Source organism: Vicugna pacos, chromosome 1 (assembly GCF_048564905.1).
Source record: "Vicugna pacos chromosome 1, VicPac4, whole genome shotgun sequence".
NCBI classification, from domain to species: Eukaryota; Metazoa; Chordata; class Mammalia; order Artiodactyla; family Camelidae; genus Vicugna; species Vicugna pacos.
In genome coordinates, this window is record NC_132987.1 from 66,807,124 (window position 1) to 66,823,783 (window position 16,660).

The following is a 16,660-nucleotide window of genomic DNA, read 5'->3' on the forward strand; positions in this document are numbered from 1 at the left end:
TTTTTATGCAGCCCTCAATAGCCCTAACTCCCATGGTTCCAATTCTCCTTCCCTCTTTCAGGCATATCCAGAAAACTCCCTCCAACCACTGCCCATCACTCTGCACCCTGGATGTCAAGAGCTGTGCCTTTTCCTTAGACATTATACCCAGTCCAAAACAGATAGCTGTGAGGAATGGCAGTTAGATAGGGGAACAGGGGGCCAGGAAGGGTTCACAGACCGTTCACCTTTCATTGGTTTCAGCAGTTGTCAGAGGCCAGCCACCTTCTCCCTGGGAGTAATGACTACACTCTTTTAGGACATGATGATTCTTGAGGCAGAAGCATAAATTATGGGAAAAGAACAAGGAAAAGATTTGACCAACAGAAAAAGACTAAAGCTAAGGGAACACAGATTCCAACAAGGTGTTAAAAGGACTTCGAGTCAGAGACAGTGGCCTCTATTAGAGAAAGTCCAAGTTTCCTTGTAGTTGGATGACTGAAATAGATGGCGAGGTAAGAAGGTAGGTTGAGGAAGCTCATGAAATTTCTGTGTGGTTTATGGCTGAGGCTGTTAGGAGAAGATGTGAGGACCTTTAGACATCTAATGACAGACAAAAAACAAACCATCAAGCCATGTATGGGGATGAGGGAGAATGAGAGGCCAGGACACAGTGGGTTTATCTAAACTCCAGGCCACTGGGCTCAGCAAGTCTGAGATAGAAGATCCTAGGCAAAAACAAAATCAAATCAAAGAAAAGTCAGGGATTTGGTATACGGGATCTTTGTTTAGTAGAACATAGAAAAGCCTGTGCTATAACCATTATCTGAAGTTGGGTCCATTCTTACCTGGCAGGGGAGATACCATGATCATGAAGCTAGGTCCAGGTTTCAAAGATGGAGAAGAGGGTGGGCTCAAGGAAGAGCTAAGATGGGTGACTGAGACCCATAGTTGCTGCAGGACTTTGTCAATGTCCTTAAAAGTTCATTGGTGAGCTGCCCACGTGCTTAGAGCTCTTCATACCTCAGGCTTGTTCCTTGGCTTTTCTTCAAGACACACAACAACTTCTGTGCCAGTGAATCACACATCTGTCTCTAAACCTCATTTACAAGATTCACCCAGTTAGCCTGTCAGAGTGCAAAGCAGCTTTTATTTCTTTTTATAGAGACATTGGGATTCCCAGTGTACAGAGGTAAGTTACCCTAGGTATACACAATCTCATTCTTCACTTCAGTTTGATTTGACATCACACATAGAACACACTTTTGCAGTGGTTTTACTACTATATCTCCAAGTTCCACCTTGCTTTTCACTTTTCCTTTCATTATAACACAAAAGTTTCCTTTCCAGATCCCTATAATATTAAGGCAACAAAGTCCTTTCTGCCTCAGTTCTTCAGACCTCACCCTCCACGTTCGGCTGATCTCTACTTGGACTGACTTTCTTGGTGGTGATACCCTTCAAGGGCTCTGCTCATGGCCACCTCCCTGTCCAGGCTCCATTCTTGGGTACACAGTCCCTTTTCACTCCCCGCAGCTGCTTCTCAATCCAAAGCCATGTCTATCTCTCTTGCCTCTGTCAGATAATGCTTGCTGCTCACTACAGCCTCGTCTCACTAAGCAGATCATCTTCCGTCTAATCTACCATCTTTCTAAAAGGCTTCCCTATTGTTCCAACTGCCCTCTCACCATAAAATGTACTTGTTTGTGTAGACCAGTGGATACCTGACCTACCCAGGTTTTCTGCAACACATACAATTAGATATCTTACAAAATGTGTTTGATGATGTTAATCGACTCAATATTGCACTGAAGGCAGCAACTGGGAAAGCAAAGTGTGACTAGAAGTGTGGGGCCCACAGAGCAGTGTGGTCACTCTCCTGATTGTCCTCCTGAACCCTGGGCTGCCCAGACTGTCAAGAACGAGCTCTCTGCTCTCTTCCTTTCTCTATAATTCTCATCCAGCTTATGGTAGCCCTGGATTTTCATCTCCTTTACTCTTTAGCTCCCCATTCCCTCTTTTTCTACTAAAATAAGAAACCCAGAATGGACTTTCGGAGCTTTCTTTCTCCGTATAGATAGGAGTAGATTCAAAACACATGGAACTGATCCCTGGAGAACTCTCCCTTCTTTTTCCATTTCAGTGTTTGGTTGTTCCAGTTGCTCATCTTCACTGAATAAAATTGTAGCTTACACTCTAGTTATATTTTTAGAAAACAGTGCCTTATATACAAATGTGAAGTGTAAACCAAACAATAAGGATTAGGAAAAATAGAATTAAATTACTGAATAGTACCAAGTGGCACATTATAATGAAAGTGGCATCTTTCTACTCTGGGACTTGCTCTAATGCCTTTCATTTTTTTTCAATTGAAGTATAGTCAGTTTACAATGTTGCATCAGCTTCTAGTTCTAATGCCTTCTTGACCTCTCAGAGGTATCACCTACTCCATCTATACCAGCTCTGGACCATGTTCAGAGAGAGACCCAGGCATTAACAGACAGTCATACTGACTACACTGTTTTTGTTGTTGTTGGCTAAATTCTTTTTGTTCTCTGCTTCCCCACAATGTCCATCCTCCTTTTCCCTTCTTTCTCACTTGCTTGAGGACTGCTAGGAAAATGGCACCAAGTAAGGTGAGAGGGATATAAACATGAGATATATAGCTCAACCGTCCCGGCTTCAGCTACACCTGGAGAGCTGAAAGGATATACTTTTGCACATGGACCCAAGGACACAAAGCCACAGCAAACAAACTAGCTCCATTTGGTTCCCAACTTGAAATCACCATATGTCTAAAACCTATTTAGTAAATAAAGAAGAGTTGCATGAAATCAAGACATTGTAGATAACTATGTGAGATAAGATTTTGCTGTACTAAAAAGCTTATCCTAACTTACTGCCATTGGCAGTAAGTTTATTCTTCAGGGCAGTGGTTCTCAACCAGGAGTGTTTTGCTCCAAGAGAATATTTGGCAATGTCTGGAAACATTTTTGGTTGTTACAGCTGCGGGGCTGGAACTGGTATCTTTTGGACAGAGGTCAAGGATATTGCTAAACTTCCTATAACACACAGGACAGTCCCTTATGACAAAGAATTATCCAATCCGAAATGTCAATAGTTCCAAGAAACCCTGCTTTAGGAGATTCTAGTTTCTACTGTGTATTTTTACTTTACTTTTGTTCTTATATGTATTGACTATTTGGTATCAAAAGCCGGAAGTGTCACACATTTTTGACAGAATGGAGTCGTGACCAGCAATAGGTAGGGGCAATTACAGGGAATCCCTATGTTCAGCTGCCTTCCTCCCCAAGATCACCCATGGGGTAGCCAAGTGGTGTCCAGCGCCTGGCGACTGGTAGCACAGGCGCTGCCACGGGCCTCGTCTGGGCTTGTCCAAATGTGCGGTCTCCTTGGGCTACCCCGTGTCCTGAGATCATTTCACATAGTCCAGGGTGGTGCCGGCCCATGCCTGTGCTCTCCCCTATCCAGACCTAGAATATAATTTTTAGAGGAAGAGAACCTTGACTCTTAAGCCGCTATTAACGTGTTTAAAAGTAAGACTGTGACTTTTTGTCCTAATTTTCTCCATAAATAACGTATATTCTTCAGATTCTTCTTCACTTTAAAAGGCTGTCCTTCTCTATGTTGCCAAGATTCTACACAACAAACTCTATAACCTCATTTCTGCCTCTCGTTGCTGGCCTGTGGTGTCCTCGAGGCTGCTGTGCTCAGCCAAGGTCTCTGGCGTCAGGCTGTGTGGGGACTGTCCAGGCTTAGAGGCGGTGGGGCAACTAGGAGAACTGGACTTGGCTGTCGAGACAACCTCAGCTCCAGAACCTTCATTCTGTGCCCTTCACCCTGGGTGCCCTGGGAGGCACCTCCGTCCCTTCCCTACATTGCTGGCCCCACATCACTGAAAGTGCTTATCGACTGAAAAGCTCTCCACTAAAGCACAGGCCTGTGCTGGTGTTGCTATTCCATAACCACTGCTCTCTCATCTCCTAAGGGCTTGGGCTCATCTTCCAAATGGCCTCAAGTTACCTATATACTCCTCAGACTGATTAATTTTAGAAAGAAAAAAGGTAGATGGGGAGGAAATACATTATCAGTATGGCACTACTGCAATTATACAAGCCATGGCTTAGGAAATTCTTAGAACTTGTGCAACTGCTCAGGTTTTGAAGGACATCGCATGCTCTGAAGCTTACAGAAGGAAGGCCTCCAAACCACACTGTGCTTGCAGTAATGCGGAGTGGGAATCCAAGAATGGCGGTTCTGAGTATTTAGTAGGTGTATCTTCCCCGTGGTCTGGCTTTAAAGGTGGTGACTAAGCTCTCCCGGGCCTTTTCATGGGGCTGACACATGCTGGTCAAAAGAATCGGCTCAGTCTTGTGTTCTACAACATTGAAAGGACAGGTCTTCAGGTGCTCAGACATGGAGGCGACGTCATTAAACTCCCAGCTCTTGATTTTGGAGAAGAGGCTGCTGAACTGCCAGATCTGTGAGGAGAGACACGCTCAAAAGTGAACAGCGGGGCAACACCCTCAGGCTGGCTTTATTTGAATGGTGTAAGGAAATGCCTTTCTCTTCTTCCTGTTCTTAGCTTCCAGAGAGTGTTTAGTTAGTTCCTTCTCCAGCATTCAATTCCTAGTTCCCTCTTCCAACTGATAATCTTCCCAGTAAGCCATACGTTGTGTGGAAATGACTAATACCAGTCTGCTTATCAACATTCACCTGCCCTGCACCCCCGACTATCCCAGAAACAGTGATTAGTCCTAGAATAGGCACATGGTTCAAATCAGGGCAATTAGTGTCAATGAGACTACTCCAGAACTTTCGTTTGAGATGTCAGGAAATAAGATTCTCTGTGTTTAAGCTGGGAAGCTGCAGTCTTAGGAGCTGCTGGCAGCCACCAGGAATCATGAAGGGAGAACTGTGTCTTAGAGTGGAGCCACTAGTGAGGAAGTAGAGATAAGAAATAGAGAGTAAAATGGTCATTTGGGAGTATTTTGACCTGCTAGAGCAAGCCTGACCTGAAGCCATCACTGTTGGATTTTTTAGTTATATGGGTCAATAAATTGCTTTCATTGTTTATGTTAAGTTGGTCTTCTATTGCTTGAAACTAAAAGTATGCTAACTAACAAGAGTCTCACTAGAACAGAAGACTCAGCAGAAATCTAGGAGTCTGATACTCAAACCCCTGCTGGCCTTTCCACCTAGGATGTGGTGGCAAAGTCACTAGTTTTAAAATTTGCCTATGAGGGTAGGCAAAACTTGATACCCTTTAACCTGATCACTTCGCCCTCAGTTTCTTATCATTGCTTCTATGTAAGAAAAGTGTTTCCTGTGGTCTTAGAACTATTTCCCTTTTTACTTTAAACAGCCATTTTAATATGAGCATCCTTTAAATTCCAACTAAATTCTCTTTCTTCCTTTCTGCAAGGAAATTAGTTTTTCTCAAATAATATTTAAGAGTGGTTGGCAATCACAATCATTGAATGGGGGGAAAAGTGAGCCAAAAAATCATGAAATTTCTAGTATGTAAGTTAAATTATTTGCATTTGATTCTACAGGGGAAGATATTAGGCAGTTCTAGGCTATACAATTCCTGGAGGCAGGGTCTTAGTCTCATTTGTGTTTATTCCTAACAAATGGCTAGTTGACATCAGTGTTTATTTAATACATGGATGCAGGTATGGATTCATGAGGGAGAGTCTCATAATTATTTTTTGAAGAAGACTGTTTAGGGAACAAATAATACAGCATATGCAAGATGTTTTAGGACATATTCAATAAAAATAGATGTAAACATCTCCTAACTCCCCAATGCTAGTCTGCATATACCCACATAATGGGAAGAAACTCAACAGTGAGATTATGGAATTATCAACCTAAATGGGCATCATAAATTTGTGGTTCACATTACGAATGAGAAGGTTGCTAAGGGCACCCTGGAGATGATGAATTGGGAGCTTCACTTCTGCATGGTGCAAGCTGGTTGGGAAAAAGGAACAAGGTTTTTTCCCAAAGGGAAAATTTCTTTGATTTATACAGTAGTTTTTTTGAAAAAAATTAAATAGGCATTTGAGCCAGGGAAATCAGTGGACCAAATTATTTTAGAATTGCAAAATGTCTTTTACAAGGGCAAAAATGCTTTTTAACCAAAATTAGTTGACACGGACTGAGGAGAATTTGTTGGCATATTGTATCAATTAGAGCCCAGGCAGAAAACAGATGGCACACTCAAACTGGGTAATCTGAAGAGAATTTTAAAAAGGAATGATACACAAATGTGTAAATGTGTGGGCAGGGTACAGGAAAGCCACAAGACAGAGCACAATATCCCGGCTAGTAACAATCTAGAGTGGCCTAGAAAGGGGAGAAGAAAGAGGTCATTTGAACCCAGAATTGGTAATCGCAGAGAGAACAACCTATATAACCACCTTCAGTGGAGGGACATGGCCAGTGCCAAGTGTCATGGAGGGAAGACTGCATGCAGCTGGGAAACCAGAATAGACGTGTCAACCTCACTCTTCTTCCTCCCACCGATACACTCCCATTAGATTAGCCCCTCTGGAAGCTGAGGGCAAGGGAGCTGGTTAGGGCAGGTGGTAGGGATCAGCCTCCTGGGAGACAGACCATGAAGGAGAAAGTTGGGGAAGGGATCATGTGACCAAACAGAAGACATCCAGGTCACATACATAGAAACAGGCACTACCATCTCTACTGCCATTTTTTTTTTTTGTGGGTCTGTCTCCTCTACCAGGCTGACCTCCCTGGGTTCACAAACTGTGTCTTATTCCCAGTTACCTAGTACAATCTCGGTGTCTAGTACAGTGCATGGTGCATAGAAGGTCTTTAGTAAGTATTTGTTGAAGGGAAGAATGAATGAATGAATGACTATTTACTTGCCTTTCTGTGAACTCTCCAGGAGGTTCCTCCATGGGAATACCTCTTTTTCTTCCACTGCAGGAGGACCATCCCTCTCTCTTGTAACAAAGTGGCACAGATATTCCTCATCAGCACAGACACCTGGGAGAGCTGGGACAGACTGACGCTGTCCAAGAACCCAGCAATGTACTGCAAAATCTCCAGGGGCAGGCTGGTTAGAGAATTCTGGCTTTTTCCTTCGCGGCCTGAGAGACGGTTATTCTTTCTTCCCTCACTCAGCTCTGAAGCAACGTCCGGCTTGATGGCAAAGGTCTTGAGCTCCTGACTATAGATCACTTTTGCCTTTTGCCCTGGGGGACGGAAATGGTTTTGAATAAAGGTACATCCCAAGTAGGCAAGGGGGCATCGATGCTGGAACCAGCCATTGAGACATGACTGAATGTCTGTGTGGACATTCTTGAAGTGTAGGGGGAATTCATCCCTCCTGAAGAATTTGTTGCAAATGAAAGTGAAGGCAGAGCTGCTCTTGTTGTGTCTCCTGGTCACACACTCACTGTGGAGCTCCACGTGGAGACCGTTCAGGTTGGCAGTGGTCAGGAGGTCAGCCAGCACTGTGCCGGGGGAAAACTGTTCTGGCTCAAAACTGTACGTCTGTGTAGCAAAATCCATGAACAGTCCATCAATGCTCCTGGATTCGGAGATGACATGGCCTTTGAGTTCTCTTTCCAAAGCACACAGGAGGGTGGTCTTGATGAGATCTGATTTGGGCAGGTCCTCCACAGTGATCCCTAAATCGGAAGTGTCTACGGCCTTGTGTTCACTTGGCCTACAACTCAGCATGGCATCTCCGAGGCGAGCCCGCTTCCCACAGTAGCTCCAAGGAACCTTGAAGGTATAAACAGTCTTCACTTCCTGAGCCTCAAGGTTGCCATAAACAAAGTCTTTCTCTTTAGGGGTACAAGCAGGCATCTGACCAAAGTGAATAAGCATCCTCCCATTGTGCACCAGGTACATATTATAGTCCTTTGCATCCACAGCTGTCTTCAGCCTTTCCAGAACGCCATCCTGCCAAGGGGCAAGCCCTGTCTTTTCCACGGCTGCATTAAAGTCCTGCTGCTTCTGGTTTCCCTGTAATTCTTTCCCCTTGGCAGCACCCTCCTCTCCTGAGTTACTGCCGCTGGAAACCTGTTCTTTCTCTGGGCCGTTCCTGCTCTTGCCCTCAAGGCTCGCTGATGTGCTTGTTAAAGCAGAGGCCGCGTGCTCTTTGCTGAATATATTTTCCCACTTGTCAAACTTGGCCAGGTCCATCCCTTCTTTGGTTTTGGCTAACACCTCTCGTTCTTCTTGACTCGGCTCTGCCACCTCTCCATTCATGGCTGCCAGGGATCCGTATGTTACCAAACCGGCATCTGCTCCACCCACCGCTCCTCCCATTTCCTCCCAGCTGGATTCACTGTTGGTCGCAGGCTCCTCCTCACTGGGCTCTCTGGTTTCTGGGAAAAGCTCTACCATTTTCAAAGATCTGAAAAGGGCCTTCTGGTCCTGGAGGGCCAGGGCAGTGTCCAAACACTCCTCACTGGGGGTCTCTTTCATGATGTTCTCATGAAGGGCTGTTTCGGAGTCCACGTTCGGCCAGCGGTTCCACTCCATAGAGCAGCAGACCACGCTGGCGGGGCACACGTGCAGGTGCTTGGCCAGCTTGTGGCGGGACATGGACAGGGGGCAGCCGTATTCGGAGTTGAGGCACGGAACCTGCTCTAAAGGGCAGAGGAGCTCGTGCTCTTCCTCTTTGCACATGTGGAAGGTAGCGCCACAGGACAGGCGGCAGCTTATCACCGGGCAGGAGACAGTGGGCTCCACAGGAACATGGCAGTGCCGGTTGAAGCATCTCTCACAGTGCCTGTGCTGCCCCGGTGGAGGCCTGCGTGCCCGGCCCTGGAGACACCGAAGGCAAGGGGAAGGAGAGAACAAATGACTGCTGCAAGAGAAGCTCTGCGAGTGTCTGGGAGCGTGCTTTAATCGACTTATTTTCTGCTGATACATGCTACATGCTCATTGCAGCAACCTCAGAAAGTATAGACAATCATAGAGAAGAAAGCAAAAATCACTCATAATCCCACAACCCAGAGATAACAACTATCAACAGTCTTCTCTTTATTTCCAATAGTTTATTCTATGTATGTAGTAGATGTGCTGAGAATAGAAAAAAACAAAGCTGAATGTAATGCACTACAAGGTTGTCAGTTATTTCTGAGCTGTGGATTATGGAGGATTTATATGACATTGTTAATACCATGGATACAATTTTGCATCTGGCTTTAACTTGCTATTATGACATGTCTAGGTTGTTTTATTAATTATTCTTTGCATACTTTCTTCATAATGGCGGTGAGTGTGCTGTCATTCATTTAATCAACTATACCTACCACCAGGGGGCGTGCCAGGAGCATATGAAGCATATCTGGTTTTGTTCCCATCTGCATCCCCAGCACCTGTCACAGGGCCTGGGCCAGTGTAAGTACTCAATAATCTTTGCTGAATGAAGGAATTGTTAGCCATTTAGATTATAGCTGGATTTTTTGCTTCTTCAAATGGAAAGTTTTACTAAAAATCTTTGCTCTCAAATCTTTCTCAGCTCTCTGCTTGCCCTCAACTCTGTGTCAGTTGCTTCTAGGTTCTGCTCTAGCATCTTGTCCGGCAAAAAGCCAATATATATTATCAGACTAAAAAGACAAACCTGCCAGCTGCTTGGGCTACAGGCTAAATGAAGCAAGACCTGGACCTCTGAAAGGTGAAGGTGTTATAAGCACCTCATACTTACCATAGCTTCCAAATTTCGGCTTGCTTTGTAACTCTAGGGGGAAATATAAAAATGTGAATAAGCAATTAATAAGAAAAGTATTTTGATTATCTATATTCACAAGGGCCAAAGAGACTTCACATAATCTCTCATGTAATACATTCTACCACTTTTGAAGTAAGTTTCATGGCTCCCATTTGACAGTCAAAGACACAGAAGCTTAAAGAAGTTAAATATCTTGTACAAGGTTATACAGCTGCTAAGCGATGGAATCAGGTTTCCAACCCAGGCCATTCTGGCCCATACTCTACGCTGCCCTCTGATGGGCCATCTTAACAACCATGGGATGTGTAACTTCTGCTTCCTGTAACTTTTCTCTATTGTCCACCAACACTTACCCTGGTATCTCAACCCTTATCCCGATCTAGCCCAAGTTACCCCTGTAGCCTTTCTCTCCCACTGGGGCTTCATGTCCACTTAGAGATCAGCCTGATATCCAGCTTGCAGTGGGGCAGTATGCGAGTGTCTGTAGAAGTATCCATCATGTGTCATTTGCCCTGGTGTACTCAGCTGTTCTGAGGCTAGAGCAGGAGTCTAACCCTAAAGGCACCAGAAGCAGGCTGTGTGGGGACTCTGGCAAGCAGAGGAGATGATGCCCTACCTTCAGAGGACTGCATCTCCTCACCTCTGGTCCATTGGTCCCATGTGGGAATGTGTTGCTGGATCTTCTTATGTTTCAGAGAAACCAGGGATGCAGACTTTTGTGAGTGGTGATACAGTGCAGGGGACAAACTGCATTGGCGTCAACCCTGGCACTACAAGTCAGTAACTGTGAGACACTGGGAACGTTACTTAACCTCTTTGTTCATCATTGTCCCCGTCTGTGAAGGGAGGGTAATAGTTGTACCTGTCTCACAGTGCTGTCGTGAGGAGTGAGTCACACACACCTGAAACTCTTAGCACAGTAATTGTCTTGTAGAAAGTGATCTATACACGTTTGCTATTGTAAAACAAGTAATTTATATTTCATTGTAATACAAAATATATCAAGATAAAAATCCTTGGAATTTTAAATGTTGGCAAATAATTTAATTTTTTTCTATTTTGACCAATGAAGAACATATATGCAGGTTAGACAGGATTGGTAGGTTGCTAGTTTGTAATATCTGGTCTAGAGAATTTAGAGCATAATTTTAGCACTGTGTTAGTCTGGGATGGAATGGGGAAGGGTGAGGTTAGCACCCCAAAAATCAGAAGATGCAGTATTTTTAAATTTCATTTTAGTTTGCTCTAGGATTTGCCAATTCATTGTGGATGACTTTTCCTCCAATTAAAAAAAAATTCAAATATACATAAAAAGTGAAGTAATATATACCATGAACCTAAATATACTCTACCTAGATTCAATGGTTATTAACATTTTGCCAGTTTCACTTTCTCACTCTCTACACAGACACAGACAGACACACCCACACACACACATTTTTTACCAAACCACTTGAAGATAAGTTGCTGTTATCATGACACCTCATTTGTAAGTACTTCAGCATATTATTTCTTAAGAATAAAGTCATCTTCCTTTGTAACTATAACAACATAATTTCACCTAAGAAAATTAAATATAATTTTCTAATATCATGTAACACGCTGTCTTATTCAAACTTCCCCAATTATCCCCAAAATATTTTCTCTACTTTAAAAAATTTTTTTGAACCAGAATACCTTTAAGGTGAATTTATTACATTTAGTTGTTAAGTCTTTTTAGCCTCTTTTAGTCTGGAAAAGCCCCCTCAACTTTTCATTTTTAGAAGATACAGCCTTAAAGCTCAAGGAAATTGTATGCTAGTTCACTCATGTATTCATTTGTTCATTCAACAAACCTTTTTTGATTACCTACTATGTGCCAGTAAGTGAGCATAAGGGTCACCTGGACTGTTTGTTAAAGTGGCTTTAAACATTATCATGCATCAGTATCAGTTGTGCTGCCTATTAAATATATAGATCCACACTGTTCAATATGGTAGCCACTGGTCACGTGTGGCTATTTAAATATAAGTTAATCAAAATGAAATAGAATTAATAATTCAGCTCCTCAAGTCATACTAGCTACATTTCAAGTGTTCAGTAGCCCCATATGGTTAGTAGCTACTCTGTTGGACAACAGAGAAGAGAATATTTTCATCTTCATAAAACATTCAATTGGACAACACTGCTGTAAATGCTGGCTGCACCCCTGACTTGAGTGAAGGATGTGTCCTGAAATTTACATTCTTAACACATTCTCCATCTGACTTGTATCTACTAGGACTACTGAGTGTGGAAGAGGGTCATGCCAGAGGGCTCTATATCCTAATAGTCAGCCTGAATCAGGAGACAGGCAAGAAAGTACAAGCCAGAACATGAACAGGTTCAGGACCAAGCAGAAGACAAATCAGCCAGAAAGGGAGCCGCAGAATGGAAGGGCTGTGAGGGTTGGACTGAGATGGAGCAGAATAGGATAAGGCAAAGAGCACATCTTTTGGATGCAAGAGTTCAGCTTCTGGATCTTTAACATACAATTTAACATTCAAGGGGCTCCTGCCATATTCCAGGTCACTCCTAGGGAAAAAAGGCCATTACAGACTTACGGAAATTCACAAATGTTAGGCTCAAGCATCGGGAGTTATTTGGTGCTCAATAAGGAACCATTTAACATTGTAATTGGGGTGTTAACTAGCAGTGGTGGAGGGATTGGGCAGAAGAACCTAGAGTTAGAAACTGCTGTGTAGAGAACGTGATGGGGGCTTAGATAGGTAAGACTGATGACAGTAGAAACAGGCAAGATGAGACAGATAGGAGACATTCAAGGGAGAATCAACTAACATTTTTGTTTCTGGTTGAGATGGGGAAAGAAGAAAAAATATTGGGTGTAATTCTGAGAAAAATAGAGGTCTAAGGGGGGAACTGTTTTTGGAAGATATATGGGTCCAACAAGTTGCTTTAGGTGATGAGAGATCACACAGGTGGAAAGATGAGGGGTTAGCATATAGAGAAGCAGACTTGAGAATTATCCACTTAAAAGTGAGAGGAAGCCATAATTGGGGAAGTGAGAACACAGAACAGAAATATGAGCCGTGAAGTACATGGCTGATTATGACCACTTTGGGGACATTAAGAAGATGTAGAGCCAGAGGAGACCAGAGCTAAGAGAGTCAGGACTATGTTGCCAGATGGAAAGGAAAGGGGGAGTGATAACCTCCAAAGTGGCCGTGAGGTTAATTAAAAACAGTGAGGACAATGCCACTGCTCATGGCAGGTCCTCAAAGAGCTCTTGCCAGAGCATATGTGTTTCAGCTATGCAGTGGGACCCTTGGCCATTCAAAATCTGATGTTTGTTCGGAAGGGAGGAGAAAGCTATTAAGCACATACTCCAATGTTGGCAGGGCCTGTGCCCTCGCTGGAGAATGTGACAAGCATTCATCAATAAGAATGGGGTCTGGATGACTCAGAGTCCCCTGTTGGCTTTTAGGTGGGAAAGAAAAGGCAGATCACAAATGGAGTAAGGCTATGTGAAAAAAGCTACCAGCACCAGGAATGTCCAGCTTCATATTTGCCAGCCTGGTTCTGTCAAAGAGTTGAGCCCAGTTCCCATGAGGGCAAAACAGCCCTAGTTTGTTCCGTGCGCTCCATGTGTGTAGTGAGAACTCGGCCCCTGTTGGCAGGAGGGACAGCAGTGTTGAACTCTAGCCTAATCATTCCTTATCCTACAACATTGTAAAGATGGTTCTTAGGAACAGTGTTACTGAAGCTGGAAACATTTGTGGTGGAGCCTTACTGCTCTCCATCTCTTTGAAGTTATTTGAAAATACCGCTTTAAGAGAAAAGAAAAGCAATGCAAGCATGCGACAAAGATGCTGTTGCTATTTTGTTTTGCTCTATGTTGCTATTTAAAGATCTTCTGCCAGGCTCTGGAGCTACCCCAGATGAGTGACTTTGAGAGAGGACATGCGCTGAGGAGAAAGACAGTGGGTGGAGACCCCTCTTTGGAGACATTTGACGGTAGAGGAAAGGAGAAAGATAAATATAGCCTAAGGGCATAAAACAAATCACACCTGAACCTTTTGTTGTGTACCTGGGGGAAATTGTTCCTACTAAGATAAAGGATGATCCAAAATTGTTAATAGTCTAATTATTGCTGGAGAAGCAGGGTTAATAGTCGTCCTGGTTTGAGCACTGAAAGACTCAGCTCCCAGGAAACCTCTTAGTCCCAGCTGATTAATCACCTTAGGTTGGAGTCAACTGGTATTGCCCCAAGTTAATCAAATTAGATTGATCATTGGTTGTCCTGTAACATGAGACGCCCTGTTCTCCCAATTCCTTTTCCAGTGCAATGACTAGATCCTCATCCTCCATGGGGTTTGTCTGACTTTCCCAGATTGAGTGATTTCTCTGAATTTTGGATGTTATGGAGGAAGAGAAGTAAGATATTAGTGCTTAAAATGTGCTTTTCATAACTTCCCATTTAATTGTCACACCAATCACGTGAGGTAGGTATTAACATTTCCAGTTTACTGTTGAGGACACTGAGGCACAAGGTAGCCTACGTTTGGCTTCAAACTCTACTCTTTGCTACATCACACTGTGTTCATCAGAGACCCACAGAGACACGTGTGGTCCATCTCCATGGTTTGGGAAGAATGCAAGCCCATGGCTAGATTCTACCAGGAGAGAGCCTCTTCTCCCCCATTTGGGGCACAGAAAGGTGTCTACATGTATAATCTTCCCAAACTGTAGAGGAGCTGGATGCTCACATGAAGAAGCACCTCCATTCCTATGATGATATTTTTGATCCTCCTCTGGATCACATCCCATACTGTGCCCTTCTGAGCAGAGGAAACAAGAAGACTATCCAGGGCCCAGGCCTTTGCATTTCAGGGAATACAGATATAACAGGGAAGATTTTCAGGGTTAAAAATCTGCACTACAATACGGATTCTGAGATTTAAAATGAAACACCTATTAAATCAAAGCACATAGATTATAAAAACTCTTCGCTGTGAAAAAAACCTGACAGAATTCAATGCCTGAAACAGAGTATGGTTATCCAAGTGCCATTTCCCCCTTCAGTTTCTGTGCCCCTATGTTCACCTCTAAATTCTTGCTTCTTGTCTGAAAAGGCAGTAGGTACCTTCCCTCCTCTGAATCATGAACTTCCATCAAGTCTATGGCCAAAACGCTTTCCCCGCTTAAACTTCATCCAGTACTTTGAGTGAAAAATCTCACTCTGTGTAGATCTTTCTTTCAACGATTTACGTCTAAATTATATTACTGTGACTGTCTCCTCTAGACAGGGGAACTTTAAAACATATTTTGGGGAGACACATTCCTACTCCTATAAAATAATAATATAATTTATTACATTATATCAAAATAATATAATTTATTATATTATATCAAAATAATGTAATTTAGACTTAAATAGTTGAAAGATCTACAAAGAATGAGATTTTACTGGTTGTAGTAGATGCAGCTTATGTGGAATATAAGTAGGTACAAGGACCAGGTACATGAGTTTAGGGATGAACATTTCTTTAAAGAAACAGGGGAGAGTTTAGAACCTGGCAAGGGAGCAGAACTTTATTGATCCAGGTTGTGGTGCCCTGTGGATGACTCAGAAAGGAGTAACTTAATAAGCAAAGTTAAGTCAGCTAGAATAGTGGTCCTTAAAAAGTGGGACCCAAACCAATAGCATCAGCATTATCTGGGAACTGGATAGAAATGTACGCTATTGGGCGCTACCAAATCAGACCTACTTAATCAGACCTACCAAATCCAGCTGATTCTGCTGTAAGCTCAAGTTTGAGAGCTAGAAGAGCTAGATATTGTGCTTTCAGTCACAAAGAAACTACTGCCCAGTTAGGTAGGAAGGCCTTAGAGAAAGATCTGAAAGGGCAGTTGGCAAATCTATCCATTTCTTTCTATCTCCACCACCACTGCCCAGGTCCAGGCACCATCACCATCTCATCCAGTCTGGGGCAATAGCCTGATAATCAGTCTCACTCCTCCCGTTTTGTGCCCCATAATCTATATTCGCCAGCAGAAAAAGTGATTTTAACCACTTTTAACATTAGATCACTACTCCCCTATTTAAAATCTTTAGGGGATTTCATCCCATCACAAGGAATAAGCTCTGTCCTTATCTTGCCCACAAGGCCTTACCCAAGTGTCCCCTGCTTGCCTCTTTCGCTTTACCCGTCCCCCTTGAGCACGTAGCTCCAGCCCTGCTGCTCGGCCTTGGCACTTGGTCTTTCTCTCAGGAGAGCTCTCCCCTTGCTTCTCATTTGCATTGTGAGCTTTTTTTGCCATTTAGATTTCAGCTTGTGTCTTTTTTTTTTTTATTGATTCATAATCATTTTACAGTGTTGTGTCAAATTCCAGTGTTCAGCACAATTTTTCAGTCATTCATGGACATATACACACTCATTGTCACATTTTTTTTTCTCTGTGATTCACAAAGATGTCTTACCTGACACCCCCAATCTAAAGTAAGTTAATAAACACTCTCCTGTTTTGCTGAGTAATTTTGGACAAGTTATTGAATCTCCCTAAAGCTAATTTATTCATCCATTGTGTGAGGATCAAATGAGATAAAGTAGGAGCATGTCTACTATACAACAGTCACTCAATTGTTAGTGCTTCCTCTGTCAGGAAGGTCATTCTCACGGTCACACCCTTGTCCAGACCTCTATTTCTTCCCACTGCATCACTCCCACAGCCCTTGGCCTTTCAATTTTCAGTTCTCTCTCATTTCAATTTATTTTACATATGCTGACAGCTTTATCATCCTCAAACCCCATTTAAAAAAAAAAACTTACTTCACACCTTTAAGGATGTGTATCTCCCTAATTTCCCCCACTTTGGCCTCTGGTAATCACCACAAAGCAGTCATTCCTCAAGCACATAGGAATTCAAACAGTACAGCAACCAGCCTGGAGGACCTTTTAGATG

General features: G+C 43.2%; 1 protein-coding gene across 1 annotated transcript; it reads right to left on the reverse strand.

Annotated features, from left to right (window-relative positions):
- Positions 1–3,659: 3,659 nt before the first annotated feature.
- On the reverse strand, positions 3,660–16,018 carry FBXO40 (F-box protein 40). Its single transcript, XM_072970796.1, has 4 exons — positions 15,872–16,018; positions 9,695–9,727; positions 6,895–8,808; positions 3,660–4,481 (listed from the first exon to the last, which is right to left on the reverse strand). The coding sequence occupies exons 1-4, from the start codon at positions 16,016–16,018 to the stop codon at positions 4,266–4,268; spliced, it is 2,310 nt and encodes a 769-aa protein (XP_072826897.1). The 3' UTR covers positions 3,660–4,265.
- Between the last annotated feature and the right edge of the window lie 642 nt (positions 16,019–16,660).

Excerpts from the sequence above, each read along its gene's own strand:
- FBXO40 (XM_072970796.1), bottom strand. The coding sequence starts at position 16,018 with ATGGCAAAAAAAGCTCACAATGCAAATGAGAAGCAAGGGGAGAGCTCT. Across the intron at positions 9,728-15,871 it reads GGCAAGCAGGGGACACTTGG|AGTTACAAAGCAAGCCGAAA; the intron begins GTAAGGCCTTGT and ends ATTTCCCCCTAG. Across the intron at positions 8,809-9,694 it reads GCCGAAATTTGGAAGCTATG|GGCCGGGCACGCAGGCCTCC; the intron begins GTAAGTATGAGG and ends CGGTGTCTCCAG.